The following is a 19,276-nucleotide window of genomic DNA, read 5'->3' on the forward strand; positions in this document are numbered from 1 at the left end:
GTGGAGATCAAGAAGAAAACATGGGCATGGGCAGGACATGTAGTGTGAATAGAGGATAACCGATGGTCGCTTAGGATAACAAACTGGATTCCAAGGGAAGGAAAGCGTAGAAGGGGGCGGTAGAAGCGGATGAGGTTAAGAAGCTCGCAGGGGCCAAGTGGATGCCGCTAACACAGAACCGGGTTAATTGGAGAAATATGGGAGAAGACTTCGCCCTGCAGTGGGTATAGTCAGGCTAGTGATGATGATGATGAGGTTGTGCTGTGCGAGAGCCTGGGCTTGATCCCGACTCCGATGGAGGCAGTCGGGATCAATGGAGGCGAAACGAAGTGGCGTTCGTGTGCTGTGCGATGTTAGTGTTGTTGCTGTGGCTGTAGGAAGAAGGAAAAGAAAATACACCGGCCTGCTACTGGCTCTGTAGCTGTTGTTGCGGTAGGATGGGCCTGCTACTGGTTTTGTAGCTGAGCCACCTCTGCTGCCTCGTGCAGACTGAACAGAGAAAGTATGGAAAAAATTGGCTGGGGCCTAGCTCGGTCAAGCCCGCATATCAGAAGCGAAAAGCTTCGGCGATGCCATGTTACGCGCATGGCATTACTTACCGGTGTTGAATTTCATAGATGCCGCAATCTTTCGCAGACGTCACATACATGACCGAACATCCGGATTGGCCTCAAACTCAGTCTTAAACATCTTTGTAGCACCAGCGCTTTCACAAACTTTCAATGTCTGGTCTTTACACCGGCGACTGTTCAGTTCGTCGTCGATGGCCTCGTCACGTTCACTCTGCTCGCTGTTAAAACTGGTGGTAGTTGAAAGCCGTCTTTGAGCCTCTTGCTGTCGTCGTTTCGCCAGGCACTCGTCTCTTTGTTGAGGGGTCTCCACTGCTCGTTTGTCTCGACGCCTCTCATTATATCGCGATTTTCTGCGTTCAGAGTCTTCGTTAGTTGTCGTGCTCGCCGCACTCAAACGACGCTCAGCGTCTGTTTGTCGCCGTATAACATGGCGAGCCTCCCGCTCTTCCGTCGTTTCAGTAGCTTGTTGAGCCCTACGTCTTGTATGTCTCCGCTCCTTCTCGGCCAGCAGGTCACCGCCGCTTGTGGCTCGGGCTTGCCAACCACCGAATTTTTATATGTTGTAGGACGTCAATGCACCCGCCACCGCTCCGGTGGTGGACGACGGCTGTTACTGCGGTGCGCGTCTTTCTTTCTCTCTTCCTTTTCTTCTCTATTTTCTCTTCTGTCTGCACGAGGCAGTGGAGGTGGCTCAGCTACAGAGCAGGCCCGTGCATTTTCTTTTCCTTCTTCTTACAGCCACAACGACGACGACGCAATGACGGCCCACAACAGATAAAAAATTACCGACGATTACGTTACTTCCTAATGCGAAATTTGAGCGCAGCAAATAAGCTGTTTCACCTTTTCGATAGATTGAGGCAAAGAAATCGAGCAACACATATATGTGCTATCACAGAATTTTTTTTTTATTTTTCACACGTATTCCTTTAACAAAGGCTCCACTAACAGTTCTTGACAGTCATGAAGGAAGCTTTGTGGTCGGAGAAATAGACTGATATATGTTCTACTTGGTACACCAATGCTTGATTCTCAAAGACGAGATCTATACAAGTGCCTCGCAGCCGTGGGACGCGTTACGAGCGAGAGGAACGGGATACGAAGAGGCGTCCGTGTGCTGTGAGATATCAGCGCACGTTAAAGATCCCCAGGTGGTCGAAATTACTCCGTAGCCCTCCACTACGACTCCTCTTTCTCTCTTTCCACTTTCACTCTCGCCTTCCTCCCTTCCCTTACGGCTTGGTTGCGGTGTCCACAGAAAACAAGTGAGACAGTTACCGCGCCTTTCCCTTCCTATAAAAAATAAATCAGTTTTTCTACGCGGTCATGCCCCGCCGGGGTGGTACAGTGGTAAGACGCCCGACTACTGTCCGGAATACCCGGGTTCGAACCCGACCTCGGCGGCTGCGTTTCGATGGAGGCGAAACGAAGAGGCGTCCGTGTGCTGTGCGATGTCAGCGCACGTTAAAGATCCCCAGGTGGTCGAAATTACTCCGGAGCCCTCCACTACGACTCCTCTTTCTCTCTTTCCACTTTCACTCTCGCCTTCCTCCCTTCTCTTACGGCTTGGTTGCGGTGTCCACATAAAACAAGTGAGACAGTTACCGCGCCTTTTTCTTCCTATAAAAAGTAAATCAGTTTTTCTACGCGGTCATGCCCCGCCGGGGTGGTACAGTGGTAAGACGCCCGACTACTGTCTGGAATACCCGGGCTCGAACCCGACCTCGGCGGCTGCGTTTCGATGGAGGCGAAACGAAGAGGCGTCCGTGTGCTGTGCGATGTCAGCGCACGTTAAAGATCCCCAAGTGGTCGAAATTACTCCGTAGCCCTCCACTACGGCTTCTATTTCTCTCTTTACACTTTACTCCCACCTTCCTCCCTTCCCTTACGGCGCGGTTCAGGTGTCCACAAACTCGTGTGACAGATACTGCGCCTTTCCCTTCCTGTGAACCAATTATTATTATTATCTACGCGGTCACGTTGTCTTGACTCGCTAGCGGCGGCCGCGGCATCAGACAGTCGCTGCTAGCGCTTCCTCCGGCGACCCCTCCCCCCCCCCCCCAAACCCCCTTCCTTTCCTTGTGTTCTCTGGCTGCTCCGCGCTTCCTGGGAGGCTTCGGTTGCCAAGCGCCGGCTCGAACTGGGGGGATGAAAGTGGGGAGGCGCTGGTTACGAGGCCGACGCGAAACCGAGGAACGAGCGCCAAAAAGCTGCGCTCTAAAATTTGATAGCAGGCTAGCCCCCGCCACAAGCGGCGGTTACCTATCGGTCCCAGCCAACACCTCCCAGCCCCATCAGGGCCATGAGCAGCCACTCTTCCTGATGTCAGTGTTACAGATCCCCAGTTGGTCAAAATTACACCAGAGCCGCCACTACGGCATCCCTTTCCGTATTTCTGCTTTCACTCCCACCTTCCTCCCTTCCCTTACGGCTCTGTACACGTGTCCACATGAGTGTGACAGAGCCCCGCCTGGGTGGTGCAGTGGTAAGACGCCCGACTATTGTGCCGGAGTACCCGGGTTCGAACCCGACCTCGGCGGCTGCGTTTCGATGGAGGCGAAACGAAGAGGCGTCGTGTGCTGTGCGATGTCAGCGCACGTTAAAGATCCCCAGGTGGTCGAAATTACTCCGTAGCCATCCACTACGGCTCCTCTTTCTCTCTTTCCACTTTCACTCCCATCTTCCTCCCTTCCCTTACGGCGCGGTTGCGGTGTCCACAGAAAAACAAGTGAGACAGTTACCGCGCCTTTGCCTTCCTATAAATAAATCAGTTTTTTTTAGTGTGACAGATACTGCACCTTTCCTTTCCTGTGAACCAATTATTATTATTATGAAGTTGCGTTGCACGACATCGGGCGACGTCACGAGAAACTAAAAAACATGTATGACGACGAAATGACGTTTCAGCAATAACAATAATATCGAAATGCACTTATCCGTTGCAGTCGTTTCAAGAAGCCCATCCAGGTGTGAAAACTATGACGGTTCTTTCTTCGTGGTCACTCTTGCGAGACGGCAATGGCCATGACATCCCAACCACCGAGGCGCGATCCACATGTCGGATGAACAGTTCAGATGCCAATTTCGATCGTTAAAGAACTGCGTGGTGCATGGCTGTGCGGTGAACTAGCTCATGAAACAGGCTTGCGTGAAAACTTCCTTGCGGTGGAGCGGAATGTGTGCGGAGCGGAATGGATTACCAGTCCCAGCCCTGTAGGGCCAGGTCCCTCCATGGTGCCGCTTAGAGCGTCACGTTCCGATCATGAAACAGTGTAATTCCCCTTGTCTACCGTGAGGATGATAGCAGGATTCCGCGAGTGAAAAATGCTGGACTTTCATTTAATGTAAAAAAAATTAGAACGCCGGTGAACTTAGATGCGTTCAATGAAATGCTGGTTGTTGCGACTGAAGGAAGAAGGAAAAGAAAATGCACGGGCCTGCTACTGGCTCTGTAGCTGAGCCACCTCCTCTGCAAGGTTTGTCTTGGTACTCCCTTGATGGGGCTGGGACAGGCAGGTCACCGTCGCTTGCGGCGGGGGCTAGCCTGCCACAGAATGTTTATCTGTTGTAGGCCATCATTGCACCCGCCACCGTTTCGGTGGTAGACGATGGCTGTTGTTGCGGCACGCGTCTTTCTCTCCCTCTTCCTTTTCTTTCTTCTCTATTTTCTCTTTTGTCTGCATGAGGCACCGGAGGTGGCTCAGCTGCAGAGCCAGTAGCAGGCGTGCATTGTCTTTTCCTTCTTCCTACAGCCACAACAACAACCGCCTCCGCTACCTCATGCGGACAGAAAAGAAAATAGACAAGAAAGAAAAAGAAGCGGGAGAGAAAGACGCGCGCCGCAAGAACCGTCATCCACCACCACCGCCGTTACTAGATCTAAGAACGTTGACCACCACCAAAGTGGTAACGGGTGCAATGATGGCCTACAACAGATACAAATTCGGTGGTAGGCCAGCCCCCGTTGCAAGCAGCGTTGACCTATCAGTCCCAGCCCCGTAGGGCCATGAACAGCCACCCTTCACCACCTTCAATGAAATGGTGATTGTGTTCGACAAGGGGCACGCGGTGTACCGTCACGACTGGTCATGAAGTCACCAGGCGATTGATCCTGGCCGGCAAAGAGTTGACCTGCAAAGTCAGGCTAACATGAACCCCAGCGCACGCGTCGGTTCCCCGGCAATGAAGCGGCACACAAGTTAGCCCTAGCTATCTACTTCCTGGTAACCGTAGAACCGCCGGATTGCCAGTACCTTGATGAACGCGTGCGAAAACATTGTGAAATCGTTGAGAATTATACCTTAAACATGCAACTACTGCCATTACCGGATAAGACACTAAATAGAAGAGAGGCGACCGCATGGCGGCGACTGCAAGCTGGCAATTTCGTTAACCCAGTATTGGCCTTACACGTACTACCAGGGGAACAGGAAAATGACCTTTGTCAAGCATGTGGGCGAGGTTTACTCTCAACCACATTATATGGAAAAGCGTCGACTTCCCTGGAGTCGAGGAAAATAGCAATAGCAGAGCTGGGAAGCTCTGCTGCGGAGCGAAGACCCCCTCGGCATCAACAAGCCGTCCGCCTGGGGGCCGAGGCCGCGAGGACACAAAATCTTTTTGTAAGCTTTTAGTCGCGGAGGCTGCAGCCCCCATTCCCTAGGCTTGCGTGCCGGGGGTGGTAAGTAAGGGGCCTCCATTTAAAGTGGACCATAAAAGTTGTTATTCGTCTATCCATAATGAATAATAATTCGTTCACAGGAAGGGTAAGGCGCAGTATCTGTCACAGTTGTTTCTGAATACACCTGAACCACGCCGTAAGGGAAGGGAGGAAAGTGGGGGTGAAAGTGGAAAGATAAAAAGAGGAGCCATAGTGGAGGGCTATGGAGTAATTTCTACCACCTGGGGATAATGATAAATGTAAATGCCTGCGAAGGGAGATGGACTCTCGACCATATACTTTGGGAATTCCGTAAGTCTGCGGGCGCTAGGGACAACATTAAAAGTAAAGAAGCCTGGGTAACCCTGCTGCGAAGCGACCTCCCTGCTGACCTGCAAAAAGCCGTCCGCCTGCGGCAGAGGCCGCGAATAACCAATGTATATTCGCCAGTCCTTAGTCGCGGAGGTTCCAGTCCCCGTTCTTCAGGCCTGCGTGCCAGGAGCTGGGAGTAGGGGGCCTGCTAAATCGGTGGAAAATGAAGTTTTAATCAATCAATCGAGCCCAGTTTAGCACCACAATTCCTACGCCACTCGAGCTCGAAGTGGCGAACGAAAGGATGCACTCCAAATGAAAACCGCGCTTAAAGGCCAATACATAAGAAATAGTAGTAAAATTTGTTTCCTGAAGACACAATATATCGCGCTTTGTTCTGATAGCCAAATTCACTATTTCTGTATGTTTGCGCGTATTACGAAACCCCTGGACGTTTAGAGAAAGCATTTTCAGTTGTAATGCCATATAGGGTATTGAGTTCGGAATGCCATTAAGGCAGACGTCCTGAGGTTGCACCACGAAAGTGCTTTGAACTCACATTAGGCGGAGCTTCCCGGCCCTCCAGAAGGACAGGACTTCTTGGGAGGGTGTCCCTCCGGGCGACCTTCTTGTGCTATGTCCGATCTGAGGTCGGCGACGAAACGTAGCGCATATTCCCTTCTCACTGGAGCTCCATGTCCATATCCCATTCACTAAGCATACAAAATGGCGGGGTGTCCTACATCAAGGCAGAAAGAGCTGCCGGAATCGTCCACATTGTTTTTGGCTTACAACCTTAGACTCCTTTGAATACTTTTGTAATGCCGGTAGCTTCTTAACGCGTACTGTTTGTTTGTCCAAGGCTCCACGATTCTTAGAAACGCCAGCAGTGGGCGGCGTCGCCGCCACCTTCATTACAACCAGCCTGCATTCCGAGGTCACCGTGGGTTTTCGGTGGAGCCAAAGCCTTAGATACCGACTGCACCTTCTTTCCGCGAATTCTATGTTTGGCCTGGACGCCGCGAACTTTCGACATGCACGGAGGTTCCGGTGACGATGTGGTAGGAGCTGCCGCGATAGCAGGAGACTCACACGATGATCTGGGGGCCACCGCGGCGTTAGCAGCGGTCGCGCAAGCTATCTCAGGCTGGGATGGACCAGTCGTATGCTTGTTCAGCGGCACGTCATTACTGCTGACCGTCCCTTTCGCCAGACTACCAGGGGTTGAATTCGGCAACATTTTAATGCGAAAGCCTTTAATGGCTCATGCTGTCATGCACAAAGTGTGTCCCGCTTTTGCGGCGTTCTCATTGGCCGAGGCGGGATGCGTCCCTGCCATCTGCAATGCCACACTTGAACGCGCGCCAAGGAACGCCACGCGACAGGCGCGATCGTGTGCTGTCCTTTTTGTTGAACATCACCTTTATCTCCTTAACCACAGAACTACAGAAAATCCCTCACCTCGGTCCCACTCTATAGACCTTTTCAAAATTCGCCTCCGCACGGCGCCATGTTAGCACTTCGGCGCCGCCTAACGGCGCAAAGAAGAATGAGCGCCATACTGGGCTGAGACGACCAATTTGCGCCTAGTAGTACCTTGCTTCGCTTGTACAACAGAAATTCGTGTGAATGCTCAACGCCTCTGGAGTTTTGTTGTTTGTTTTTGCTGCCGTGCTGTCTGCTTTCGTTGCCTTTCGCGGGGCATAAATAGAAGCTAGGTGGCATCTAGTTATACGATCGCGATGAGCGACGAGAACGAAGCCCGCGGTGCCTGCACCTCGTCGAAGTCGTCGTCGACTGCATCGAGATCGTCGCGAAGTGTGCTGGTCAATGGTGAGTGTGTTTACTGCGAACCGATTCCTTTTTAGTCAGCAGTGTTAGTGCGCAACAACGCTCCATCAAGTTGCGGAGGTGCGCATTTTCCGGGGCAACTTAACACTTTCCTGTCCGCGCCCATCGATAGCCCGCGATCAATGATTTCACGATCCGCATTTTCCCGCTTTAGTAGCGCTCGTTGACAAGTGGCGTCATCGAATGGGAAATAAAGGAACCCCTCTTTCAGTTTTGCTTTTGATTTAATTTTTTCCATCGTGCCGCGCCCGTCCAGATGGTCTCCGGAGTCAGGTGATCGGCGCTCCTTGTTTATATCATGGCTGCTGCGCGGAAATAGGCATTTTCGCGGAAATTTACGCATCGGAGAGCTAATTTTTGGATGCGAACAGCAGCAGTGATGACTCGGAAGACGAATTCAGCTCTTCAGATTTTAACACTGACAGCTAAACTACGTCAAATTGACCTGGAACGTCGACAGCCATGGCTCAACAAGTTTCATGTTCGCTCCCCAAAACTTTCCGGTTTTGCTGCGCGTTGATCGGAAGAGATCACTGTTCTGAAGGTCACAACTGTTATCTGCTGGGTGACAACGTCTTATGGTTAATATTACTTGCCGCCGGCAGCGCAGGGAGTCGTGTTTTTCGCAGACGACAGCCAGGGGTCAACCTCGACTACTGTTTTCTTTTCTAACTCGGCGAATACTGTACACAGAAAGCTAGAATTTGCTGCAATATTGCATTGGTCCTTGTTGTAAAAATCGTATATGTTGAAAAAGATTTATGTTTATTTGTATTAAGCAGCTTTGATGCTTTTGTGTGCGTGTTTTTTTACAATCTTTTGCTGATAGTGCGTGTTTTTTTTTTTTCGTCACTTATTCAATAAATATGTTGATTGTCACACCATTGTAAAGAGGAATTCCTCCTCTACATTTGGTACTAGACAATCCTGTACCAAGCAAATTTTGTTAAAAAAAGAAATATTAAAGACACCACCCAAAAACCACCGCTTTTCCCGCGGACAGGAAAGTTAATCCGCGTTGCTCATTCAGTAACAGCAGGTAGTGATAGTCTCGGTGCAGGTTTAGCATGTGGTAACAATGATAATGCTTATTACGACATGAGAGCGTGTTTACATTTACTTCCATTCTTCGCGTTCCGTGGCCCGTGCGACTGAAGGAGCGAAAGTGCGTACGTGAAGGAACTGCATCGCGTGAGTGAGACTTCCTTGAAAAATGGCTTTAAATAAGTTTCTTCACTGCAAAGGTTGCTAGTAGCTAGTGCACTGATACATAGCTCCATTTCATTCTATTTTCAGATTACTGCAGTGGGCATTTAACCATTTTACTGACATCCAGGCAGCAATATGGATTGGCTGTATGCATTTTTTGATTCAAGAAGTGTGCCATAAGGCATACTGAGAAATCGGCAGTAGTTTAACTGTTGTCTCCCTTAGACGGATTTTTGCACTGCTTAGTCGAAATGAGGTTTTGGATACAGGATCTGAAAATTATATTATGCAAGAGAAATGTGGCAATAATTAAATGCTGTTTTTGTTTGCAGATACCATGATGTACACCCACCCAGATGACATCCAAGACTGGTCGGAAGACATGCGCGACTGGCCAGAGATAAGGGGGCCAGATATTGTCTACTATTTGGTACAGACAAAAGCATGTGACCTACGTGAAGTAAGGGCATATAAATCATTAGAATCATACAATTACCTGCAGGCAGGGTGGGTGGGGAAAGTACTTTCCCACAAATTGAACGATGACATCGTATTACTGAAATGTGAAGTGACGCCCTCACAGGCTGTAAGTAGCAGGCCGCATCAAGTATGGGTGTCGGCACAAAGTACGGGTGAAGTGCTCCGTGCTGGTTGCACCTGCATGGCTGGACAGGCCAGGGTATGCAGCCATGTGGGAGCTGTACTCTGGAAAGTGGACTGTGCTGTGTCTCGTGGTTTTACTGGAAGAGCCTGCACAGATGCTGCCGCAATGTGGAATAGAGGAACGAAGCGCAACGTTGAGCCCAGTACACTTGACCACATAAACTTCAAGAGAACGACAGTCGAACTTGAAGTCCAGGCTGTGTCCAGGCCCATTCAACCACCACTATCGGTGGAAGAAATAAAAAAAATGCATCAGGAATCAGGATATCTTGAGCTGTTCACTAGTCCAGGTATTATACTCTTTGTTATTGTGCACACAACTGCTCAGCTGTTTCTAACTTCTGTCTTTACTTGGCTGCCTGCTGTGGAAACGGCTTATGCTAAATGTTCCCACGCAGTTTTGTGAAAAGATAATTGCATGCTTGATTTCGAACTGCTCTCTCAAGTTTACTCTCATTTCTACAATTTCTCTGATATTTAAAAAGTTTGTCAGTACAGGCCGCAAGGTCTAACTTGCTATCACAAGCACATCAGCCTTTTTTGCATATTTGGAGCACATAAAATAAAGCTTAAAGTCTTGTATTTTATCTGGATGGAGGTTAAAGAACCATTTTTGTTTCAATGTAGTGTATTTTCATTGCCCTTCCAGGCACACAGCTTTATGCAACTTTCAATGCGGCACCACGACAGCTGAGGAGACCTTCAGAAAAGGCTGCACCACATGGCAGCCATGAAGCCATAAGTGATTTGCCAGCCAGCTGCCTTCGATGCTGTGCCTTCTATGACAAGTTTGTCAACCTATCAGCAAAAGCTACAGCAGCTCTGGAGGAAGAAACCAGAGGCCAGAATTCCCCACTTTGGGCAATGGCAAGGTGCCTTAGATTGACGGCATCAAATATAAAACAGGTGCCCAAGAAAAGCAGCACACCAAGTACCAAAGCAGTGAATGCTATCATCAGTCCCACGTTTTCTGGTAATGCAGCTACGAAACATGGCCAGAAGTATAAAGCAGTAGCTCGTACACAATTTGAAAGAAAAACAGGACATAGTGTGACACAGTGCGGGACAATATTATGTGCAGATATTCCCTGGCTCTCTGCGTCTCCCGATGGCCTCCTTGAGACAGCTCCTGCCATACTAGAAATCAAGTGTCCGCATGTGATGGACTGTTTGGAACTTGTGCGGTCAGGAAGGCACGACGTAAAAGAGAAGGATGGAAAGTACATCCTCTCTGAAAACGGGCCGAACGGTTACTATGCCCAAGTACAATTCCAGATGCTATGCACAGGCCGTGATCTCTGTTGTTTTTACATGTGGAGTGTACAAACTGAAATTGTTGTTGAAGTGCCTTTTTCACCCACATTTGTGAATTCAAGCTTGCCACGACTGCAAAAGTTCTACTTCTGTCACCTGCTACCTGAATTGGAAACGCGCCATGTGTCAGGACAGCTCATCATTTCTGCAGAATACTCAAGATTGTGTGAACTGCAAGTTTGATAAGCTACAAGGAAGCGCTCCAAGAGCAGAAATTCTTGGTCTGCTTATTTATTGCATATTAATTTATTGCAGGCTCAATGTGGGTATTACACTGATTGCAGCACAATTGTTGCCCTCTGTGATCTGTTGAGCATCAGATCTGCTAAGTGCAGTGCCAGTATCTCCATGACTAATATACTGCTATTTATGTGTAATGATGTCAACTGTTTCCCCCTTTTTGGTGTGTACATTGCATCAGTATTTATCATTTGTGAAATATTTGCAATTAAGTGCACATTGCATTGCTTGCACAAATGGCACAATGATATTACAAGGTGAATTAACTCATTTAAATGAGATTTGCACCACTACAAGTCCTTATATTTGAAACTGCATCCACCTAGTTCCCCAGTTTTTGTGCACTTATAAACTGGAAATCTATGTGTACAGAATGCCTCTCAAGTTCAAATACCTTGCATGTTTTGGTGTTGACAGCTGCAATCAGTACCAATCCAATTTAGAAAATGCTCATCAAAGTAAACCCACATGTATTTGTTCCGTGTCCCCACATTTGCTTTGCTGTTCTTTGCTCCATAGCACAATGGTTAATGAATTATCATGGCCTCTTGTTCAACATATTGGTGATGAGTTTTGAGCATGTGCAAGGGCAATTTTTTTTTTTTAAATCTGTCCACATCATCTGCTGTGAAAGGGTGTTTTTTGGAAGTTTAGGCTTAGAACATTGCTGCAATATGGCTTCAGATATATCGTGTGGCTACTTTAGGCAAACTTGCAGCTTTGCAGTAGGAAGCTGGCCAAGCCACAACCTTTTCCTTCAGGCACAAAGGCAGGTTGATAAGAGAGAGTAATAAGGGGCAGGAGAGAACCTTCATTAATCAGTTAGCTGTACCTGACCGGCATTGAGACAAAACGTTGTCTCAAGCTAATGCATGTTTTATTTATGGTGCCACCCGTGGCAGTCATTGCCATTTTGCAAAACATGGAGGCTTACTTTACTTAATGGTGCTGATTACATAAAGTATTTTATATTTTCAAAAATGATGCAAATATCACAGAAGGAGCTAACAACACTTGACGCTAAGGAAAGCACAGGGGAACTTTTTTTTTTATTCTGAACGAATAATCATGGAAGTAATTAGCTAGAAAGTAGAAGAAAAAAATAACGTCGCCGCTAGGAACCAAACCTACGACCTCTGAATTCGGTTCCCACCAGCGACATGTGGTTATTTTTTATTCTACTTTCTAGCCAGTCACTTCCTCGATTATTACATCACAATAAAAAAAAAATCCCCTATGCTTTCCTTGGAGTCTTGGCTGTTAGCTCCTTTCTTCTGTATTTTATAACAAAGCCCCTCATCTTCCCTGCATTTGTTTGCTTATTAGCAGGTGCCACAGCTAATTTCTTGCATCATTTAGAATCAGCTTTAATTTTGTGAAAACAGCTTGCAGCATACGTGTGAGCGAGGTTTTTACAAGTGTGATTCTGCACCTTCCCAGGTTGTCACCACGTGAATATTTCACCATTGCATTCACCATGTGAATGCAAAAAAAGCAATGGGGAGACAGATACAGTGGACAAAAGGATTCTTTATTTTTCAAAACCTACTCTGCCCTTAACTGAACAATGTCCTCAAAATCTCTCAGCTGTTGCACTTTGCAAAAATTTAATCAGACGTGTGCTCCTTCCTGATAGCAATTAAAGGGCCTTTCAGGTTGCAAAGCCCTGCACAAACAAAAATGATTTTACTAATCATCTTCTTGGACTTGATGGGTAGGGCCTGCTTAAATATTCTGTAGGTCTTTATCCTATTTATGGCACGCTCCACATGGATGCGCACGGAAGCTATCCGTCTTGTTCTGGTTACTTCCTCTTCACTGAGTTGCGGCTTCCCTGTAAAATGACATATCCATGAGATAATCCAGATATTTATTATGAAATTTTTATGTAACATCCTTACCTTTTGTGAAGGCAGGCACGTTTAGCTTCACTCCTTGGATTATCATGCTTGTGGTCAGCGTGAAACCCCTATCGGCCATGACTTCATCTCCAGGGCCGAGATGGTCTTCGAGCTTGCTGTCGGCCGTAATATGTTTGTCTGACGCACGTCCTCCATAAGCTTGCGACACAAACATTATATAGCCATTTGGCGCTATAGCAATGAGAAACTTTACAGTATTATGAGCCTTGTAGCTGCTGTATGTCTGAGCCCTCGCCATCAATTGTTTTGGCCGCTCTAAGTTCACTTCTGAACAGTCCACAATACATGTGGTCATTTCGTAGCCACTGTCAATAAATGACTGTGGCATACTGTTTTGGATGGTTGACCTTGGCAGCCATACCACAACCTTTTTCATGATGCTGTAGAGCACTGATAACATATGTTCAAATATGTTAAAAACACTTCCCACAGATATCTGAAATATCCTGGCCAAGTGCCCGTAGAGAAGGCCAAGGCGCAATCGCATGAGGGTGAGGAGTAGCTGATCGCCATAGGACAGCACTGTGAATGCCTTTTCTGACTCTACTTTTACTGCTGCAGTTAAGTTGTGGAAATGAATCTTGGCTAGCCCGGTATAAAAGACACAGTCGTCTTCTCCTAATGTTGCAGCAAACAGCTGCTGCTTAGATGACCCAGTCTGCAGCCCAGGCCTGTTGTAACAGTGGTCGTTATACATATCTTCCCACTGAGTTGCTCTTGTTTTCATTTCAGCAGGTTGTTCCTGCATAAAAAATAAAAGTAGCGAGAGTCACTAGCACCCCAAATAAGTTACAAAACAATGTACCAATAGAGTGGCAAGAGTCTGGTGATTATCCAAACTGCATTATACATTTGCCAGAAATAATACTAAAATACTTTTCACCTCCATGTATGAACGCTAGCTGTGCACAAGTTAAAGCATAAAGGTCAATGTGCAACAAATGTATGACTACACAAGTTTTACTTGAATATGAAACATATTTTCTGCAAACATCGAATTTACAACTTCTCAGTCTCCCTCGATGCACCCTGCTCCTAGAGAATAAATGCCCTCAAGTTAGAAACAGATCTTTTTCCAACGTTGGGAACCTTTTTGCCACATTCCTGACTGGACACGAAAGAAAATCTGCCCATAACAGGAATTTCTTTTCACTGCAAAAGAAAAACTTGTAATAAGTTGCCAGGTGTAGACTTTGATGTGGATGGAGGATCTATGCAGAGCTGCATTTCCTGACTGCAGCTTGTAGCCTGCCACATTTTGTTGAAGCTGTGACACACCCTTAAACTTCTCACAGTTTTTATGGCTGCCCTATGCAACAAACGCATTTGCGGCTGAATCACAGGAGTAGATGGTTTATAAAATGGCCTCTGCATTTCAAGAAACTATTGCCTTACGTGTTTCAGCTACACAGCAGCTAGTGGTGGCCGCTTGGACTTCCATTACATGAACATTAGTTTCATCTTGTGGTGGACCCAATCATTAGCAGCCATAAAAATCTGACAACAGAATCATTAATTTTCTCTGAACATGCCAAACATTCTCTTCACAAAATTGGTAAAATGTTTTCCGGTGAGCCAGAGGAGTAAACAATGGTGGGACACATTGGAGACTGACGCTTCACATCATGCGAACATGATGGAGGATATTGGATAATGTACTGATTGAAAAGCCTGTGATACGATTTCGAGAATTACTTTGAGCCATACGAGTCTCAAAAATCACCGTCTCCATGTCACATCATAATTAGCACTCTAAAAGGTCATCACCATGAACAGAGGTGAATTATACTCAAACTCGGCTCTAGCACCTGCAAACCATACACGTGTTGACTATTTTTTGCCACTGATACACATTTTTGATTTGATTTATAGGTATTAATGTCCCAAAGCAACTTGGGCTATGAGGGACGCCGTAGGGGAGGGCTTCAGAAATTTCTTGAAAGGCGACGGCCGCAGCCAGGATTTGATTCCACGTTCTAGGATTCAGCAGTCGAGTGCCATACCCAGTGAGCCACCGGAGTGGGGCAGTACATAATTATGTGCGTCAGAGCTTGCACATTATGAATGCAACCACTTCCCATTACCACTAATGCTAAAATGATACCATGCAGGGCACATATGCATGTTGCTACTTACCATGGCATGCGTCACTTGATCTGGGATCCCCTCATCGGCAATCTCGGTTTCTGCCTGAATAATGGAACAACAATGTGTGTCAATATTGCTAGCAGTCTGATGCTTGACCTTGACTGCATGCTTGTCATAATACATGCTCCTATCCCTTTTATCTCCAAGGTACAGGCTGGTTTTACACAAGCTAAGGCATCAGTCGTGGGCCTTTCACAGAGATGCTCTATTCTTGTTTGTCAGAAATTATATTTTGGGTCCAACCATCTATCCTAGCCATGGCTAACGTTAAAAGAATAGCCCACAGCTGGAGGCAGGTAGGCACTTACTAAGGCAGGTGTAACTTCATCGTTCATCACGTCCTCAGCCATTTCAGCAGCTGCCTGCATTATAGAAAAACATTCTGAATTTAGTGTCAGCTGCCGTGTAATACGCAGTTTCACTCCGTATGGCTTCTAATATGCATGGGGACCTTGCAGCTTTTTCCCAAAGCATTGAAAGACTGGTATGATAACAATTTGATCTGCCCAGCATCAAATCTGAACAAAACTTCAAGTCGCAACCATTGCAAGCATTGTTCGCCATGACATTATACAAAAGTCTGTGTTACCACAGAGTGCTGTGACATAAACTACAGCACGACTGTCCTTAGTACAGCACAGAGCTAGCTACAAGTGCTTAACATGTCACAGCATGTGCATTCTGAGAGCAGCCATCTACCTCTTAACTCTGATAACTGGCGTACGATGAAGGCTCTGTTTGAATTTTTAGGTGAAACAGGCCTAGATTCCTGCCTGTGACAGTTATGTGAACTGTGCTGTGTACAAGTGCACACTTTACAGAGCATACCACACATACATATACTTTTGTGTTGAAACATGTCTGTGCATTTCAAGCTTTTTCTGGTGCACTGCACGGTATGTGTGCGTGTATTGGAGACGGCATGTGAGAAGAGAGCTCTTTTTAACTGTACCAGTGTGCGGGCAATGACAAGTGGTGTGTGTGGAAGATGTGTAGCATGCTGTGTGAGATGAGTGCTACCAAGTGTGTGTGGGCTGTCCTCAATAACTTGGGCCACAAGTAGAAACTACATGCAGTTTTGACGAAACAGTTTTCCCATCCATCACTGTACTGTGCCATCATCACCCTCCATTCACACCCTCTCTCTTACATCCTATTCTCCCTTCCCCAGAGTGGAGTAGCAGGCCAGGGTCTCTTCACCCCTGGCTGACATCTCCACCTTTCTTTTCATTACACTACTTTCTCTACCGCTTAACTCTGATCAGCATTGAAACAAGAGACAAAATGCAGCTGATAGGAGGGCACTTGCCATAGTAGGTATTACTACGTCTGGAATTGCCTCCTCAGGCATGTGGGGCACTACCTGCATAGAGAAAAATACATGTAAACTGTTAATCATAGAATTACGCACATTAGCTTGTCAGAATTTATGTAGCACTTAGTGGGAATATGGGCACCTGGGCTAATGCTAGGAAGACACTTACTGCAGCAGCTGCCACTTCATCTGGTTTCGGCTCCTCGGCCATGTCGTCAGGAGCCTGAAAGTGAATCAGTGAACACTGTGTGGTTTAATTGAATCCGAAAAACCCTTACAAGTGTTGTTTACCAGACAATGAACTAAAGCCCTTTTTTCTTTTTTACCTCCATATCACTGAGTGCTTCTACGCAAGTTGAAGCACAACTGTTCTTAGTACAGCACAGAGCCGCAAGCGCTGAAAGTGTCACGGCATCAGAAGACAGTGGACTTGTACTAGGAAGGCACTTACCGCAGAAGCTGCCACTTCATCTGATTTCGGCTCTTCTGCCGTGTCATCAGCTGTCTGAAAGCGAATCAGCAAACACTGCGTGGTTTAATTGAACCCGAAAAAAAAGTTGCACCAAGACTCTTACAAGTGCTGTTTACCAGACAAATAACTAAAGCACTTTTTACCTTCATATCACTGAGTGCTTCTACACAAATGTACACAAATGTACAGGTCTACAAGTGTTTAAAATGTCATGGTGTCTACATTATGAGTGCAATAAAGAAAAATGCATATAAGTGTCGATCGTAGTCATTAAGCACATTCACTTGCAGAATTTGTGTACCACTTAGGGATAACATGGACACTTGGGAACAGGCTGAGCTGATGCTAGGAAGGCACTTACTGCAGCAGCTGCCCCTTCATCTGATTTCGGCTCCTCGGCCATTTCATCAGCTGCCTCCATGACACCACTGACAGCAGCTGTAGGGATTGTTCCTACTTCATGTGCCTTAGCATGGCCACTTAAGTTCTCCTTTCTCTACAAAGCTGAAAATCTTTTGAAGAGCTTTAATTTGGTTTACTTTATACCGAACTGATTCAAAGTGTCCGACAAGGGAATGATTTGGTGATTTAGGATTAGGTGATTTAGCTCTAGGGCTATCAGTGGATGCCCTGACATGCACATAAATGGGCTTCGGAATGAGAAAGTGTTGGACATTAAATGGCATGCTAGGTTTGCACTTGCCAAACAAGCACCATGCTCATCAAGTGGTCTTTCAGTGTCCTCATCACTGAACATAGACTGCACAGTAATAACAATTTGACCTTTTAGTGCTCTCCTCATGGATCTACAGCAAACATTTAACCTGTCACAACATTTGGTGTATGCATTGTCAGCCATGTTCACCGTGAATGCAAAGACATCATTGAACATGCCAGTTTTACCCTAGATGTATTACTTTTTGAGATTTCAGCTGAAGGCAAGAACATTTCTTAAAGCACCGTTAGGTAGCGTAACCATGCCAAAAAATAGCAATACACTCGGATAGGCAAATTAAGCCCCTACATGCATATAAACAGGAGGAGCAAATATTTTCAGAGCATTTGCTTAATGCTGCATTGTTATTTTGCAGACAAATATAAAAAAAATTCCAAAACATTTCGGTTAGCGTTCAAAGTATCTTCTGTGACTTGACACTCAATTAAGTGGTCTAAGGATTGAATGCCACCTCACTTCTCTTCATTTGAAGCTGGTAATGATACGTGTAAACACCAATGAATGTCACAAATTTGGCACAGAGCACGCCATTGCAGCTTCGGAAAAATATGAAGACCACTGTACGGACTGCTATGAGGATGTCGTCTTTTGACATGCAGGTTCAGTCAACGAGGTATTCTCGACATAATTTGCGCTTGCGCTGTGTCACAAATGCTAGCAAAAAAAAAAAGAAAAAAAAAAGCTACTTCCCGAAGCAAATGAAAGGGTTCCGCGTGACTGATTTCGCCGGCTCGCGACGTTGCTGCAAATCGTTTGCCTTGCTAAATATTTAAACATCACTTGTTCTAAAATTGTAGTGTCAATCTCCCGTGAGTGTTACCACTTTTCATTTTATATTTCACTTATTTCCCGTTTTGTTTCCTTTGCTCTACCCCTTAAATCATTTTTTTTATGCAAGTATATTAAAAAAAAAAAATTCATTGCTACCCAATTCTTGGCCGATCCCCCTCTGTGGGTATGTGCCATAAGTTATTTGGACAACAACAACAACAACAACAACAACGACGTTGCTGCTCCGCGCATTCACCGAGCCAGCGGACTAATGTCTGGGCATTGGACCTTAAGAAAGATAAGAGAATAAACTTACCATATCTGGGCAGGCTTGCGCGCCGACGTCACTTGTCTGTCCAGCATCGCTGCACAACCCAGTCCTGGAGCCAGAGCTCCGCTTCTGTAAACAATCTCGAGTTGTCGCACTTTGGAATTGTACGCGAAGTGTGAAAACGTATACCTTCTTCGGTGGCGGAGTGTACGTGCGTCTGACTAAACGGCGCCGTCCAACAAGCACCTGAAAAAAGGTGGCGAAAAAAGGGGGGGGTGGGCATGTGCGCCCTGGCGCACATGCCCCCCCCCCCCCCCCCCCTCCCTCGACGTGTTAAGCTCATCTGGGGGCCTGCGCACTCGGGAAATCCCGCCAACGAGGCCGCCGACTCCTTAGCCCGAGGGTCTATAAACCGGGCACAGGCTGACCTCGTGAGGGCTTCTCGAAGAGCGTATGCACTCGTTTGCTCAGTTGACTGTTGAGCGTTGAGCGCCTCATCTATCCATTACCCCACCTATCCCTTACTTTCTAAATTTAAGCCGATATCCCCATATACACTGTGTGCTCCCACCTAAAGGCCACCTTTACACACATTTTTTTATCCTGCCCGGCGTCTCCTCCCCCCGCCGGGCCGGTGCCTCTCCGAACCTGGGAGGACTGGGAGACCTCACTGCGGTCAGCGGACCCGGTCAGGCAGAAGACCGTTGTCAGCCGAGCCGCATACGTCATGGATCAACATCACATGAACGTTTAGATCGCGAGTGGGGTCAGGAGGCCTGACCCAGGAGGCCTGTGTGCCTCGAATTCTTCGCACAATAAA

The 19,276-nt window shown here is 46.9% G+C and overlaps 2 protein-coding genes across 3 annotated transcripts; one reads left to right on the plus strand and one right to left on the minus strand.

Moving 5' to 3' along the window:
- Positions 1–7,082: 7,082 nt before the first annotated feature.
- LOC146208811 (uncharacterized) lies at positions 7,083–10,926 on the plus strand. Of its 2 annotated transcripts, none has more exons than XM_084596132.1 (3): positions 7,083–7,377; positions 8,937–9,557; positions 9,917–10,926. In XM_084596132.1, exons 1-3 carry the CDS (start codon positions 7,287–7,289, stop codon positions 10,762–10,764), a joined length of 1,560 nt encoding a protein of 519 aa, XP_084452258.1. In that variant the 5' UTR covers positions 7,083–7,286; the 3' UTR covers positions 10,765–10,926. The 2 variants fall into 2 exon arrangements, with proteins under 2 accessions (XP_084452258.1, XP_084452262.1); XM_084596136.1 differs by having other exon boundaries at positions 8,937–9,064; positions 9,917–10,057.
- A 1,415-nt stretch (positions 10,927–12,341) lies between these two features.
- Positions 12,342–18,711, minus strand: LOC146208812 (uncharacterized). Its single transcript, XM_084596140.1, has 9 exons — positions 18,646–18,711; positions 18,502–18,585; positions 16,658–16,711; positions 16,376–16,429; positions 16,197–16,254; positions 15,200–15,249; positions 14,880–14,933; positions 12,723–13,485; positions 12,342–12,655 (listed from the first exon to the last, which is right to left on the minus strand). Exons 2-9 carry the CDS (start codon positions 18,502–18,504, stop codon positions 12,429–12,431), a joined length of 1,263 nt encoding a protein of 420 aa, XP_084452266.1. The 5' UTR covers positions 18,505–18,585; positions 18,646–18,711; the 3' UTR covers positions 12,342–12,428.
- Between the last annotated feature and the right edge of the window lie 565 nt (positions 18,712–19,276).

The sequence above is a fragment of the Amblyomma maculatum genome, chromosome 1 (assembly GCF_055883805.1).
Source record: "Amblyomma maculatum isolate TAMU_Amacu chromosome 1, ASM5588380v1, whole genome shotgun sequence".
NCBI lineage: Eukaryota > Metazoa > Arthropoda > Arachnida > Ixodida > Ixodidae > Amblyomma > Amblyomma maculatum.